This window comes from Elephantulus edwardii, unplaced genomic scaffold, assembly GCF_000299155.1.
Source record: "Elephantulus edwardii isolate Elephantulus edwardi_28Jun2011 unplaced genomic scaffold, EleEdw1.0 scaffold00146, whole genome shotgun sequence".
In the NCBI taxonomy this organism is placed as follows: Eukaryota; Metazoa; Chordata; class Mammalia; order Macroscelidea; family Macroscelididae; genus Elephantulus; species Elephantulus edwardii.
This window is the reverse complement of record NW_006399896.1, coordinates 327897-342850: the sequence shown is the minus strand read 5'-3', so window position 1 is coordinate 342850 and position 14954 is coordinate 327897. Positions and strand designations below refer to the sequence as shown.

Sequence of the window (14954 nt, the reverse complement as noted above, 5' to 3'; positions counted from 1 at the left end):
CCCATGTGCAGTTGGGAGCCCTCCAGGTTATCTTCTGAGCCCCTTTGACATATGCTTGTTATTCTTCCAATACTTCTTGTTTTCTAGTATAAGATTTTCCAGACTCTTCTTTCCTAACGCAGCCATTTCCAGTGTATCATGGATTCTAAAAGCCATATGTGGGTGCTGTTGTTCCATATTTTTGCAGCTTGTGGGACTTAATACTAGTTTGTTGACTTATGATTCAAGCTGTAAAAACTTTATTACAGTGTGAAAAATCTTCACATCTTCTGTTTTTAGGAGCTTTGCTGACATTGGAACATGTAAAAGACATAGTCAGTATTTCCGTTGAAGAAGGGAAAGAGAATATTCTTCGTGTTTCTGAGTAAGTGTTATTATATTCTTATTCTCTGTATTGAACAGCATTTCTAAAATTTGTTGATTAGGTAGATTGCCCCTAGAGAGAAGGAGGCTTCTCTTCATTTTTTAAAAATATTTCCACCACAAGACTTCAAGTTGACTCTGGATAATTTACTGAAAGATTTACATATAAGACTTTTACATTCCATTGTAATTCATTTTGCTGGAATGTTGGCAATATTCTCAATCAGTAATAATGAGCAATATAAAGAACTGATGTGGAGCTCTGGTGCCATAGTGGTAAGAAGCTGCACTGCAATCACAAAGACATGTGGTTCAAATCCACCAACTGCTCCATGGGAGGATGGGCATTCTCCTTCCGTGCTATTAACTGCCTCTGAAAACCTCTGAAAGTCAGCTGTGGGTCACTTCCGACACAGTGATACCCAATAATAAAACATACCTCAGTGCCTATAGTAAGTTCACAACATGTGGGATGTTAATTAGCTGTGAAAATTTTTGATAATGGAAAATGTTTATAGTTATTCTCAGTGCTGTATATGACAATCCTTTATTGTCTTAATGCTGTATGAGTGTTTGTTTAAGAAAAAGCAAAAAGGAGAAAAATGCCAGCCATCTCTTTCTTCCAGTTTTTCTGCCTGGGAGCAAGTATTTCAAATCTTGAATTGATGCTTTTGGCTTTGATATCCATCTCTCAGTAACATGATTTTATTGTTTCACCTTAGTTTTTCAGTTTTCAGTTTATTTTTCTGCTATAGAATATTAAGAAGGGCTTTTTTTCACACCAGTGTTGCCAGCACACATACCTAGTCACTGAATGCTCATTCCTTCCTTGTGTCCTATCTCCCCTTTCCTCCAGAGTAGCTGAATCATAACTGGTTAGAACACCTCCAGTGTTTATGTTATCATTACCTTACTGTTATTCACTGCTGACATGCTGGTTTCATATATTTGTAAGTCTCCTGGAGGTTCGAAAATGTCTGTTGGACTTGGTTCTCAGCTTGTCCACCATCTTCCTAAGATTTAGTTTTTTTAGGTTATCTATATTTTTCTCTCCAACTACTCATATGCAAGTTCAAGCTGAAGCTGAGGAAAATTAAACCGAATCCACAGGAGTCAAAATTTCATACCACCTGAATTTCAGAATACCACTTTAATTTCATACCACCTGAATTTCAGAATCATCTCAGGAATAGGTTTGAGGCCTTGAACACTAATGAGCGAAGACCAGATGAGTTGTGGGAGGATGTTAAATGTATCATTCATGAAGAGTGCAGGCGGTCATTACAAAGACAAAAGAGGAAGAAAAGACCAAAATGGATGTCAGAAGAAACTCTGAAGAGTGCACTGGAACGTAGAGAAGCCAAAGCACAAGGAAGAATCCAGGACACTAAAGAGCTGAGCAGAAGATTCCAAAAGGCAGCACGGAATGACAAAGCAAAATACTACAATGAAATGTGCGAGGAGCTAGAGTTGGAAAATCAAAAGGGCCGAACTCGTTCAGCATTTCTTAAGCTCAAGGAACTGAGGAACAAATTCAAACCTCGAGTTGCATCAAGGATGCTTTAGGCAGAATGTTAAATGATCCAGGAGGTATCAAAAGAAGATGGAAGGAATATACTGAGTCATTGTATCGAAAGGAATTGGCAGATACAGAAGAATTTCATGAAATAGTATTTGAGTCAGAGCCTATGGTGATGGAGGCAGAAGTTCAAGCTGCTTTGAAGGAAATAGCAAAAAATAAGGCCCCCGGAATAGATGGTATACCAATTGACATATTTCAGCTAACAGATGCTGCCGTGGATGTGCTCACCAAGTTGTGCCAAGAAATCTGGAGAAAAACCACTTGGCCAACTGACTGGAAGAGGTCTATATTTGTTCCCATTCCAAAGAAGGGCGACACAACTGAGTGTGGAAACTACAGAACAATATCATTGATTTCACATGCAAGCAAGATTCTACTGAAGATTATCCAAAAACGACTCGAACAGTACATCAGCAGAGAACTGCCAGAAGTCCAGGCTGGGTTTAGAAGGGGTCGTGGTACTAGGGATATTGTTGCTGATGTTAGATGGATCTAAGCTGAAAGCAGAGAATACCAGAAGAATGTCTATCTGTGTTTCATTGATTATGCAAAGGCATTTGACTGTGTGGATCATAACAAACTGTGGCTGACTCTGAGAAGAATGGGAATCCCAGAACATTTAATCGTGCTAATGCGAAACCTATATTTGGACCAAGAGGCAGTCGTCAGAACAGAGCAGGGCAACACCGCATGGTTCAAAATTGGGAAGGGTGTACACCAGGGATGTATCCTGTCTCCATACCTTTTCAACCTGTATGCAGAGCAGATTATCAGAGAGGCTGGGCTCTATGAGGAGAAGCATGGCGTTAGGATTGGTGGACGATCTATCAACAATCTGCGTTATGCAGATGACACAACCCTGCTCGCTGAAACTGAGGAGGATCTCATGCACTTACTGCAGAGGGTCAAGGACTGCAGCCTTCAGTATGGACTGAGGCTCAATGTCCAGAAGACAAAAATTCTCACCTCTGGACCAATCGGTAGCATCAGAATGGATGGTGAAGAGATTGAGATTTTTCACAGCTTCAGTTTGCTTGGCTCCATGGTCAACATTCTTGACACCAGTAGCCAGGAAATCAAAAAACGTTTTGCGATGGGGAAGTCTCCGGTTAGGGACCTCTCTAAAGTACTCAAGAGCAAAGGTGTCTCTCTGGAGACTAAGGTGCGCCTGATACAGGCCATGGTTTTTGCAATCACTTGTTATGCATCACATTTGGACAATGACTAGGGAGGATAGAAGGAGAATTGACACCTTTGAGCTGTGGTGCTGGAGAAGAGTATTGAATGTACCCTGGACTGCCAAGAAAACAAATAGATTCAACCTAGAGAGGGTTAAACCAGGCTGCTCCTTGGAGGCAAGGATTCTGGGGCTTCGTGTGACATACTTTGGACATGTTGTAAGGAGAGACAGGTCTTTAGAGAGGGACATCATGCTGGGCAGAGTGGAGGGACAACGCAGGAGGGGAAGGCCCTCTATTAGGTGGGTTGATTCAGTGACTGGGGTAATCGGGATGGGTGTGTCAGGGGCAATGAGATTGGTACAGGATAGAGCTGGGTTTAGGGCTTTTGTACATAGGGTCGCTATGAGTCGCAAACGACTTGATGGCACATAACAACAACAACATATTTTTCTGCTTTTTAACTTCTGAAATTTCACTGTAGTTTTATCCATGAGTTTGTACCGTAAAGATTTTTGGTTTGTTTATGGTTTGGTTTTTTTTCCCTGTGATAAACTAGGTAGGTTTTAGATGGGAGTCATAATCTGATGTCTTTTCCTGGAGGTTGATAAACTTACTTTCTGAAGTTATATGCGCATTCTCTACCTTGATTTGTTTTTTTGTTTTTTATCTTGCTTTATTTATTTATTTTTTTTTAAAGGAAGCTAAAGAAGCTTTATTAAGGGGTCTCAGGCAGGATTCCTTGGTTTGCAGAGGGAGAAACAGGCAGAGGGACAGACCAGGGAAATACCTCACTCTAAAGTGCATTAGGGCAGGTTTTATAGTGAGGGTCTTTAGGGAGAGAAGGGAGGGACATTCCATTGTGGTTTAGCCAGGTGGGTGGTCTTCCAGGGAGGGCACTCATGGCTGTTCACTCCCTTTGTTGGCATGTTGCTTGTCCTTGAATCCTTTATTCTTCCTTTGACCTTGGTCCAGGCCTGACTTCCCAGCCTCTTTAATGAGAAAAAGGGCGACTCTTCTTTCTTTCTACTTCCTTCTGAACAGGGGTGAAGGTTTGGGGCTCAGAGCCTGGATTGGGATGGCCCAGTACCAGTAGCCAGGGGAGACTATGGATGTCACACAAACTTGTTATTTTTAAAATCTCAATTTTAATTTTGTATTTTCACTACTGAACATTAATATAGAAACTTTTAGCAGGATGAAGCATCATAGAAAAACTGTTTTGAAGTGAATTGTTGAGTTTAGCTAATGTTTCTAAAACAACTTAAGAGTTTGTTATAAATAAGGAACAAATTGGCTGATTTGTTTTTGTTATATAGAATGATATGTATGAGAAATTTAATATGGTTTTTATTTTGGTGTTTCCTTATAAACCTCATGCGTTACTTTGTCCTAATTCATTAGATGACAGGTTAATATTTTATTTTCTGATTATATTGTAGAAATGTGGTGTTCACAGATGTAAATTCCATACTTCGCTACTTGGCTCGAGTTGCAACTTCAGCTGGGCTTTATGGTTCTAACCTCATGGAACATACTGAGGTAAGGAATGTTTTGTTTTATTTTGATTAACAACTTTGACATATCAAAAGGGACTCTGGTGTCCTAGTGGGAAGGAGTTGTGCTGCTGCCCCAAGGTAGGAGGTAGTTTGAATCCCCGATCTGCTCCTCTTTAGAACGGTGGGCATTCTCTTCCTGAACAGTTTATAGCCTCTGAAAACCTGCTGGAGGATCAACAACGAGTTGGTTCTGACTTGTTGGTAATAAATCAGTCGATGGCATTTTTGACAACTTCCGTATCTTCATGTATAGCTATTCTATTTAAGAACTTGAACACAATAACATAAAAATTATAGTACAATTTAAGGATTTTTGATTTGCTTATATTTTCATAGTAATTTTCCTTTTTATTTTGATATTTTTTTTTTAGCTTCTGAGCATAAAATGTTAATCTCATACCAACTGTTCCAGTAGGACCTTGAGTACAAGTTGATTTTATTTTTCCCTCCTAAGTCTAAACTGTGGAATACATGATTTCATTCTTCTCTTTTGTATTAACAGATCGATCACTGGTTGGAATTCAGTGCTACCAAGTTGTCTTCACGTAATCTGTTTGCTTCTGCAACCAACGAACTCAATCATTGCCTCTCTCTGAGAACATACTTGGTTGGAAACTCCTTGAGTTTAGCAGATTTATGTGTTTGGGCCACCCTCAGAGGTATCAGTAATTCTTTTTTTAAAATTTTTTTTTTTAGGTTTAATAATTTTAATGAACATTTACAGAGATTTTGGATTTCCATTCATTCATTCATTCATTCATTCTTGCACTTTTCTCCCTGCCTAGCCCTCCCCCATGCCCTCCCGCACCAGTTCGCTCCTCTCTTTGAAAAGTAAAAGAAAAATTCTTTCTTTGATAATACAATACCCCCGCATCCCTCCCACCACCCCAAGGACACACTCCACTATGCAACCTTAATTGTGGACTGGTATCAGTAATTCTTAAGGAACACTCTGTTATAGTTATTTAAGGTTTTATTGATAGTACATATATGTCCACGCACCTGTGTCTATGTTATGTTGCAGTAGCTTAGAGCTTTGTTACAGAGGGATGACTGCTTGATACCCCCCCCCCCCCCCCATGTTCTCTTTTGCTAGCTAGGCATGGGAATTTCCTATTCTCTACTATTTCTTGTTAGTTTCCATCTTTTTTTTTTCATTGTTGAACATTTTCTTTCCCTTCCTCCTCCAGTCTATGTACCCCTTGTTCCAGATTGTTATCCTACATTTCATTTGTTTCCTTCCATCTTACTATGTGAGGTATGCTCTTACTTTTGAAACTGACCTTGTTCCTGTTAAAGAAGCCTTCATCTCTTCTATGTCACTCCTTTTCTGTCTCAGCACTTCCTGTACCGTAGACTTTGTTGTCTCTACTTGAATGTAGTTCTTCAATGGAGGCTCGGGGTAATCAAGTTGGTATTCATCTGGGAAGTCCCTACTTGTTTCATAGCTACATAGCTAATTAGTAAGAATATGATTTTACCAGCTTACAAACAGCTTGTGTTTAATGTAAAATTTGTTAAGTTTTGCTATCTGTAGAAGTTGTGGAATGCAGTTTAAACCCACTTGAAATAATGAATCACTTCTAAAAATTCCTCATGCCCATCCTTTTCTGATCCACCAGTCTGGAAGGGTAGTTACTTTCATCCATGCTGGAAATACCAGTTAAATATTGACTTCATGAACTTATAGCTGATGCTAGGGTTGAGGAAGAATACAGAAATTTTAGGTTCTAATGTGTAGGAAGGAGGATGAGAATAAGTGTCAGAGGTGCCTAGAAAATGTATGAAAAAGAATTGTGAGTTCCTCAGAAGTCAGTTATTAAATCACCTAACAATTAGTCTTGAGTATGCACTGAAAAAGATTGATCAGAGGTGCTACAACAAAAACGTTATATGCAAATAGTCTTAGCAGCACTACTTACTAAGCAAAAAGATAGACGTTTTCCTTGCCTTGATAATAGTTTTATCTCCTAGAAAGTAGAGTTTTATAAAGGAAATTCTTATTTCATGATAACAACAAGAAAATTATTTGGAAAAATAACCCCTAGTGTATTCTGAAGGTGTCACTGAGTTGAAGCAGAAGCTGAAATTTGGGGAAAAGAAGAATTTCTGGTAGCCAGGGAAAGATAGTTGGTTGTGTACTACAGATTTTATAAAGACACACACACACACACACACACACACACCCCGCCCAGAGAGAACTACAGGAGATTATAGTTAGACATGGTCTTCTGTCATAAGATCCTCTGAGGAAAAAGACTAGAAAGGAATTGGAACTTTGAATAAATACAGTTCTGATTGTAAAGTTGTAGATGATCATAGAGAAACCAAAAAAACTAGATAGGGAGCTCTCCAGTGAGTATGCTTTTCAGTAGCATGTGTAAGGCAAAGTATGGACTGTGAATGGTTGCTTAGGGTGCCTAATAAAGTTATTTGGAATACCTTTCTGATAGCATTGCAGTGTTTGATTTCTTGAAAGCTTGAAATGTATTAGTTTGCTTTATATGACCTTTGCAAAATTATGGCTGTGACTGAGAAGGGTTTATAGTGAGTGTATTAACATTTGACAGAAATTTACCAAGTAGAGGGAGAAGAATGGGATTGAGATGAGGTACGAAGGGAACTTGAATTTCTTTAGGTTATTCCATATCTTTAAAAGCTGATGTAAATATGGTAAGATTTTTAAAGTAATTCTAATTATCTGGGTGTTTGGGTACTTGGTGTTTTTGTATTGTTTCTTACTCTTCTGTAGCATAAATTTGTCTTCAAATTAAATTTAACAATAACTAGTATATAAGAAAGCCTGTGTTAGATTTTCTGGTATAAGTTTATATTTACTGTCTTAGGGTTTGACTTTTTTTCTTTTGAAAGTGATGTAGTATGCTTCTGTGATGCTCTTAAGATTGTCACTTTCTATTTGGCTGGAGCTTCCCGACTAAATCAAGCCTGGAAGCAGGAGCGGCATCCACTTCCAAAATGGCTTGCCTCCGGAAACTCTATGTACGAACAGTGCTCAGGCTGTCGCTATGAGTCGTCTACGACTCGATGGCATTAAACAACAACAAACAATTGTTAAACATTATTAGTACTTATTTTTAATAAAAGCTTTGAGGAAATGAGCTACTTGATCATTTTGATTGCCTTTCATTCTCTTATTGACCTACTTAATAACTTTTCCATTGTTATAAAATATATCATTGGCTTTAGAGTTGTGTGGAGGGCAACTGTGAGATTTATTATTACATAAAACATTAGTGAATTGAAGGGAGGGCTGGAAATGTATTAGAAAACATTGCAGCATATATACATATTGTAAACATTCAATATAGAATTACAACTGTAAGCTATTTATTTTCTTCAGGTTAACCACTATGGTTATTCTTTTAAATTGCAGATATACTAATTGTGTTTCAAATTATGTTCTCCAATAGGAAATGCTGCCTGGCAAGAACAGTTGAAAGAGAATAAAGCTCCAGTTCATGTGAAGCGCTGGTTTGGGTTCCTTGAAGCCCAGCAGGCCTTCCAGTCTGTAGGTTCTAAGTGGAACGTCTCAACAACCAAACCAAAAGTGGTGGTAAGCTTTTTTCTTTTTAATGATGACACTTCCATTTTTCTGACACTGTATGTCTTCAAAGAAAATTATTCTTACAAACTTTGTCTTTCTTTTAATAAATTAACAAACACCTCTGGTTGGAAGAATCTTCCATTAATCTTTAAACTGTTTGACAACATAAATCCCTAATCTTGGTAATTTATATCTAAAACATTTTAGTCATTCACAATGTGTCCCAAAGGTGGTCCAGAATTCACATGACTAAAATCTCATTATTTTATAGCTAAACAATCTCTTCTGCCTTCAAAATTTCCTCTTTGTTTTTTGACTATTGTGTGCTGGGATTCTGTAAAGACTTCTTGTTACTTCTTTGGGACTATGTGACAAGTAGAGAAAAAGTCCTTTTCCTAGTCAGGGTAGTGGTTTTTTTATCTTTTACACATTAGGAATGTATAATAAATGTCGGTTTAATGAGGATATTGCAGCATAGTAAATTTTAGAAATTGCTGCATGCATGCTTTTTATTAGTGTAAGCTACAAAGTCCTAATTCATCTCCACCATTTTTCATATCTAATCGATAGCAGGTCCTGTTAATACTTTTCTATAGCTCTGTGTGTGTGTATGTGTATGTTTTCTAGCTATCTCCACTGGCATCGCTTTAAATTGTGGTCCCATGACCACTGCTCAGGTTTATGCCATAATGTTGTAATTGAATTTTCTAGTTTTGGTATCTCTTTAGTTTGAGGTCTGATGGCTGATGGAGCTCTGATGGCTGTTGGCCTAGTTGATAGAGTTGGACTGCCAGCCCAAAGAAAGGTAGTTCAGACCCACCACCTGCTCTTCCAGGAGAATGGGCAGTCTCCTCCCATGTGATTTATATACTCTGATATCGCACTCAATGGCAGTGAATTGGGTTGTTTTTCTTTGGTTTAAACTCTTCCTTGTCCCAGGTATTATTTTTAACCATATCTTACAAGTGCTTTATTATAATCCACATCTATACTTCCTCTACCATCTAACATGGTTTTCCAGCTTTATCAGATTTTTTATGGACCCTTTTTTCTGTACCTTTGTGTCTTATCTATTATTGTAAATAGAGTAGGGCAGCATGGAATAACAGTCCTCTCTCACCTCTAGTAACTCATGCCTCTATTACTTCATGCTTCATGCCTTTATCCTCCCCCATTTTAGATAGTAAATTGTTTTTATTTTCCTGACCCTATCAAACCAGTACTTTGAAGAAACTAGTATGTTTCTTTGAGGAATCTTCTGTGTCAGTTGGAATTGTGAGCATCTGCAACTATAGGCAGAGTCTAGTTCACAATAAACATATCAGATTACAGCAGACTGTACTAACTCACAGCATCAAACATATTCTGTCCATCTGGTCAGATTCTAGTTCATCTATAACCATCCCTGGCTAGGTCTGAAGATCACCAGTCATAAACTCTGGTATCCACATATCTTCCAACTGGCTGATTCTTTTACTCTCCTGACATGAACTTAACAAGTCAGAAGTGCTCATGCAACTACCTGTTCGTCAGGCCAGCAGCCCCTCTTCACATATGCTTAGTATATGTGTGGTGCTATGTCAACAGGCAACAGTGGGACACGTCCCCACTCAGCCTTTCTCCTTCATTGTTGCGTGCCTCTCACTTCCACTCATCAGGTGGACCCAGGTGGTTACCACAAGTGAGCATACCAAGATAATGATTTGCTGGCTCTTTGTAACCTCCAGTTCTGGAAGGGGCCTCTTGGTAAATTCTTCTGACAACATGCCCAGGGTGCACTAGACAAAAGTTTCACCATCCTTACCCCTGAGGAGCACACCCTGGTTGCACTTCCTTCAAGACAAATCTGGTTACACTTCCTCCAGCAGTGTTTTTCTGATATACATAAGCTTTTGAAGACCTTTTCATTTTGAGGTGGATGGCCATTCCTACTTAGTCTGTCTTAGTTTGGAAGTGTCACTGAAACCTACATTCAAATGAGTACTTGACATATTGGTGGTAGAGCTTTCAGCATCACAGCACCATGCACATCATCACCACTACAGCAAAATGGAGAGAGTAGTGGCGGCAAAGCTTTCTTAATCCTGCCAATTATGGCATCTTCCCCTCAGTGCTTGAGCATGCTGGAGTGAAGGCTTTTTGCTCTGGCTCCGAAGGGTAGCAGTCCCGGGTCAGCTCTGTCTCATGACAGTCAGTTGTGCTGCTCCACTGTTGCTGCTTTTCCCACCTGTGAAATGCATGACATTCACCATCCATGTGATGAGTTTCTCTTTAAGTTCCAGCTTACTATTACCTTCCCTTCAGGCTTTTTTTGATAACCCTGGATGCTGTTTCTTCCCTCAGGTGGACTCCTTAAAGGGTTTTGGAATATTTCTTTCCTTTACCAGATTTTGAGTCTTCAAGAGCAGGGACAATATTCTAGTTATAATTTTTTCTCATAACCTCTTACCTAATGGGTACCAGGCAAATATTTGTTGAATAATTGTCTTCTTAAATGTCTAACATGTGTGCTGTTTTCTTGCTTTTCAGGCACCTGAGAAAAAACAAGATGTTGGGAAATTTATTGAGCTTCCAGGTGCAGAGATGGGAAAGGTTACTGTCAGATTTCCTCCAGAGGCTAGTGGGTAAGAAAATGGAACTTGTTGAACATATCTAGTGGAAAAAAATTGAAAAGCTTACTAAATAACTCTTAATGTGTTAATGACCTAAAAAAAAAATCTTAATTATAGGAATTAAAACTTTATCTGGTTAATAGCTATTAAATATAATTAATATACTAAATTATGTTTGTTAATTTATTAAAAGCAATAGAAACATTTTAAAACTTCATTTTAAATATAAATAGATAGTAACCATAAATAAAAGCATAAGTTTTATTTGAATTTTGAGATTTTTAGTACTTTATTGAACATGTTGTGGCAAATGGCAGTAATACATTGGAAAAAAATGTGTTTCTTTTTTTTAATTTTTATTATTTTGTGTGCGTGTACCGTCAAATCAGATCTGACTGGTACAGGAGGATATTGCGCCTCCTTCTCTAGCAGAGCATTTGGTGGATTCGAACCGTGTACCTCTGGGATTGCAGTGCAGCTTCTTGTCACTAGGCCACCAGAGCTCCCCCAAAAATGTGTTTCTAAGCACAGTCATCAATTTAAAAGAGTGTGGCAACGTGTTAACAATAAGTATTTGTACCCTGAACAATCTTTTCAATTAGAAGTGAAGTCAGAATAGAATAATTTAAAGTTACTTTTTTCCCCCAATAAAGGAAAAGAATGCAGAAAAGTCTGTTTCCTGTTCAGTTCTTTCCATTATTAGCAAGTTTCTCAGTTATTTTCATTCTTTACAACCTTAGAAGAAATTGATATTTGAATAGCTCACTAGGGAAAAGAGCTGATATGGCCAAAGACCACTAGCCTGAGCCTGCCCAGGCCTTCCAGCGTCCTTCTTTGACACTCTTAGACACTCTGCACTTTTGCCAGGCTGATCCATGCCGCAGGTTAGACTTTATCAGGAGCCGTACAGTGGGTTAACTGTTGTACTGCTATCTGAAAGGTTGAGCTTCAAATTCAACAGCTGCTCCATGAGAGAAAGATATGATAATCTGCTCCCACAGAGATTTACTGCCTCAAAAACCCTACAGTGCAGTCCTGTACGGTTATTAAGAGTTGAAATCAACTCATTGGCAGCGGGTTTGAGTTTTGGACATGCTTTCTAGTCCCTTTGGACATCCCTTCCACTAATGCCGTTAATAATATGTCTCTTATTAAAGTGGGTAATCACTCAGAGACCTAGTGGGCTACAGTATTTTGCCAATTATTATTTTTTCCAAATTTAATTTCTGATTTTGTGGTGTATAGCTAAATTCTTACTCATCTGTTTTTTTACTGCCATTGAGTCGGAGCCGACTCATAGACTTTAAGAGGTTGTAAATGACAAGGAGACGATTGCCCATCTTTCTTCTCTTGGAGCCACTGGTGGATGTGAACTGCCTGAGAAGTGCCGCCTTTGGTGCATACATACCTCCATCCATGAAGCTGCCAGAGCTCCCTTACTTCTCCGTAGTAAACAGCATGTGGAAACTGTACAAAGCAATGCAGAAGAAAACTGTTTTGCTTTATCTATGTATTTAATAGTTCTTTGCAAACTATTTCATGAATTCTATTAATGATGGTCAGTTAAAATTCCACAATTTCACTGCTTCAAGCTTGCTGATGCACATATAGTAGAATCTTAATATAAAAGAGAAAGTGACTCTGGAAACTTCTCAGTTTTGATCATCGATTGATTGGTAGTTGACTGAGTGGAAAGAAGTCATAATACTGTTCTTACATGGTTTAATTCCACAGATGGGACCCTACCACTTCCTGTGTACTTAATATGAGAAGCCTTTGTAGTCCTGTTGTGTCATGAACGTAATGGCTTGGTAAATGCTACATTTTACTAGTGGCATTTTATAGCTGTGCTATTTAAATATTTGTTCCTTTTGAATCTTTGTATTTTCTGACTTTATAAGCTTGGAATAGTGAGGTCTTTGTATTTATTATTTACTGCAAGTTTTATTTTTTTCTGTTCTAAGTAATGGGAATATTAAAGATTATTCTCTTGGTTTAATACAACTTTGGAACTTGAAATATAGATCAGTTTTATGTTTTTCTTAATATTCATAATTTTGATTACACCCTCTTAATACTACTAAAGTATCCTTTAATTACCATTTTTTGAGAATATATTTTTGATGTGGAATGACAGATGACTTGATTCTTACCTAAGTATGAGCTTTGTAAGTGCTGTATGAAAAGCGTGGAGTCTAGTTGATAATAACTTACCAGTTCTGTATTAGTTGATGAGTTGTGACAAATGAATCATAGGGAGGTAAGATGTTTACACTTGGGAAAATTAAGTGTAGGATATACACAACTTGAGTACTACATTTACACCTTTTCTAAAACTGTTTAAAAATAAAAAGTTTCGTAAAAATAAACTATTTAAATGTCCAGTCTTGTGAGAAAGACACTGCTTTCTCTGTTGTAAATTAAGTTCTTGTCAAGATCTGGTATTCTATCACAGTACTTTTTGCTAGAAAATAAAAATATGACTGGAGTAACAATTACAAATATTTTTGTTTCTCTTTCGTTCCATGGAAAAAGGTTAAGTGTAAGCATTCAGTTGAAGCATGTTAATGAGTTTCTTTGTGAAATGTTTTTGTTTTAGTTACTTACACATTGGGCATGCAAAGGCTGCTCTTCTGAACCAGCACTACCAGGTTAACTTTAAAGGGAAACTGATCATGAGATTTGATGACACAAATCCTGAAAAAGAGAAGGAAGATTTTGAGAAGGTAATTAAAAGTGTAGTGATGACCTTTTGTCAGAAAATGTAATCAAAATTGTGAGGTGACATGATACCTTCATGGTATGAAAAGAAATGAAGGTGATTCTCCTAGTTGCTTTTTTCTGCTTCTGTATACAGGCATCCCTGCTTTTTCAAAATTTGCTTTATACCACTTCATTTTTATAAATTATGTTAGTTGATGCTTTTACTCACAGGAAAAAAATATCTGAAGACGATTTTTGCTTGCATAAAAAGAGAAGGAAAGCAAAGCCAGCATTTAGCGCTTTGTGTAAAGAGGTAGTGCACACTCCAGGCAGCAATGAGTGGCAGAGCCATGCTTCCTCCCAGGAACTACATTCAGCATTAGAGCATCACGCCACCGTAGCTTTGAACTGTAAACTCAGCCCAATCTGTTAGTGTTGTTTTAGGTTTTATATGTCTGATGTAGTATGCTGTATTTTGGTCTGGTAACACTCAAAAACAATTTCCCCCTCTAAGTTAATGGTACATCTCAATTTATGAAAGGGTCTTAGGAACATTCTCCTTAGAAGAGGGATATCTTTATTACTGGCTGTAAGCTGAGAATTATTGAGCTTCCAAACCAAACTAATCTTTTTTTTCTCTTCCCTAATTTTTCTAAAATATATGTGAGTGCTTTGCTTTCCTGTAAGTACTAATTCCTTAAATGAATTGGTCACTGGAAGCAGGTTTCTTATTTTGTTCCATAATATTTTAAACTTATGAATGAAACAACTAAATAGGGTAAGAAAATATTAACATTGCCAACCCTCTTATAATCATATTTATTCAGAATTTTGCAGTATATTGAAAGAGGGTAATATTGTAAGACTAGCAATAACCAACTTTTCCAGAGAAAATAGAAAGCTCCTTTATGAGGTAAGCTTTCTTCATTGGAAATGTGCAAGTTAATATAATACAGAAATAAATCACTCTCTTTTCTAATCTTCTTTAAGTCCAACTTCTCTTTCTCGCATAATTTACTCCTCAAGGAGTAAGAAAATGGAGCCATTCTCAGTACTTTGGCCAATTATCATACAACTTCTGCAATCATTTTCAGGCTGTATAAGACATGGTGGTGGTGGTGTATTACATTTGCCCAAATGCTGTATTAAAGATTGAAATAAAACAAAAAATGATTATTTTGGATCATATTACAGGTCATTTTGGAGGATGTTGCAATGCTGCATATCAAACCAGATCAGTTTACGTATACCTCTGATCATTTTGAAACTATAATGAAATATGCAGAGAAACTAATTCAAGAAGGAAAGGCTTATGTGGATGATACTCCTGCTGAGCAGATGAAGGTGGAACGTGAGCAAAGGATAGAATCTAAACACAGGAAAAACTGTAAG

General features: G+C 37.7%; 1 protein-coding gene across 1 annotated transcript in view; it reads left to right on the top strand.

Annotated features, from left to right (window-relative positions):
- Positions 1 to 14954, top strand: part of EPRS (glutamyl-prolyl-tRNA synthetase) — an 84788-nt gene that overhangs the window by 4011 nt on the left and 65823 nt on the right. The window contains exons 2-8 of the mRNA XM_006894591.1: positions 280 to 364; positions 4566 to 4665; positions 5185 to 5341; positions 8114 to 8253; positions 10777 to 10871; positions 13459 to 13585; positions 14757 to 14949. Of these exons, the coding sequence (XP_006894653.1) occupies positions 280 to 364; positions 4566 to 4665; positions 5185 to 5341; positions 8114 to 8253; positions 10777 to 10871; positions 13459 to 13585; positions 14757 to 14949 (897 nt within the window). The remainder of the gene's footprint in view (positions 1 to 279; positions 365 to 4565; positions 4666 to 5184; positions 5342 to 8113; positions 8254 to 10776; positions 10872 to 13458; positions 13586 to 14756; positions 14950 to 14954) is intronic.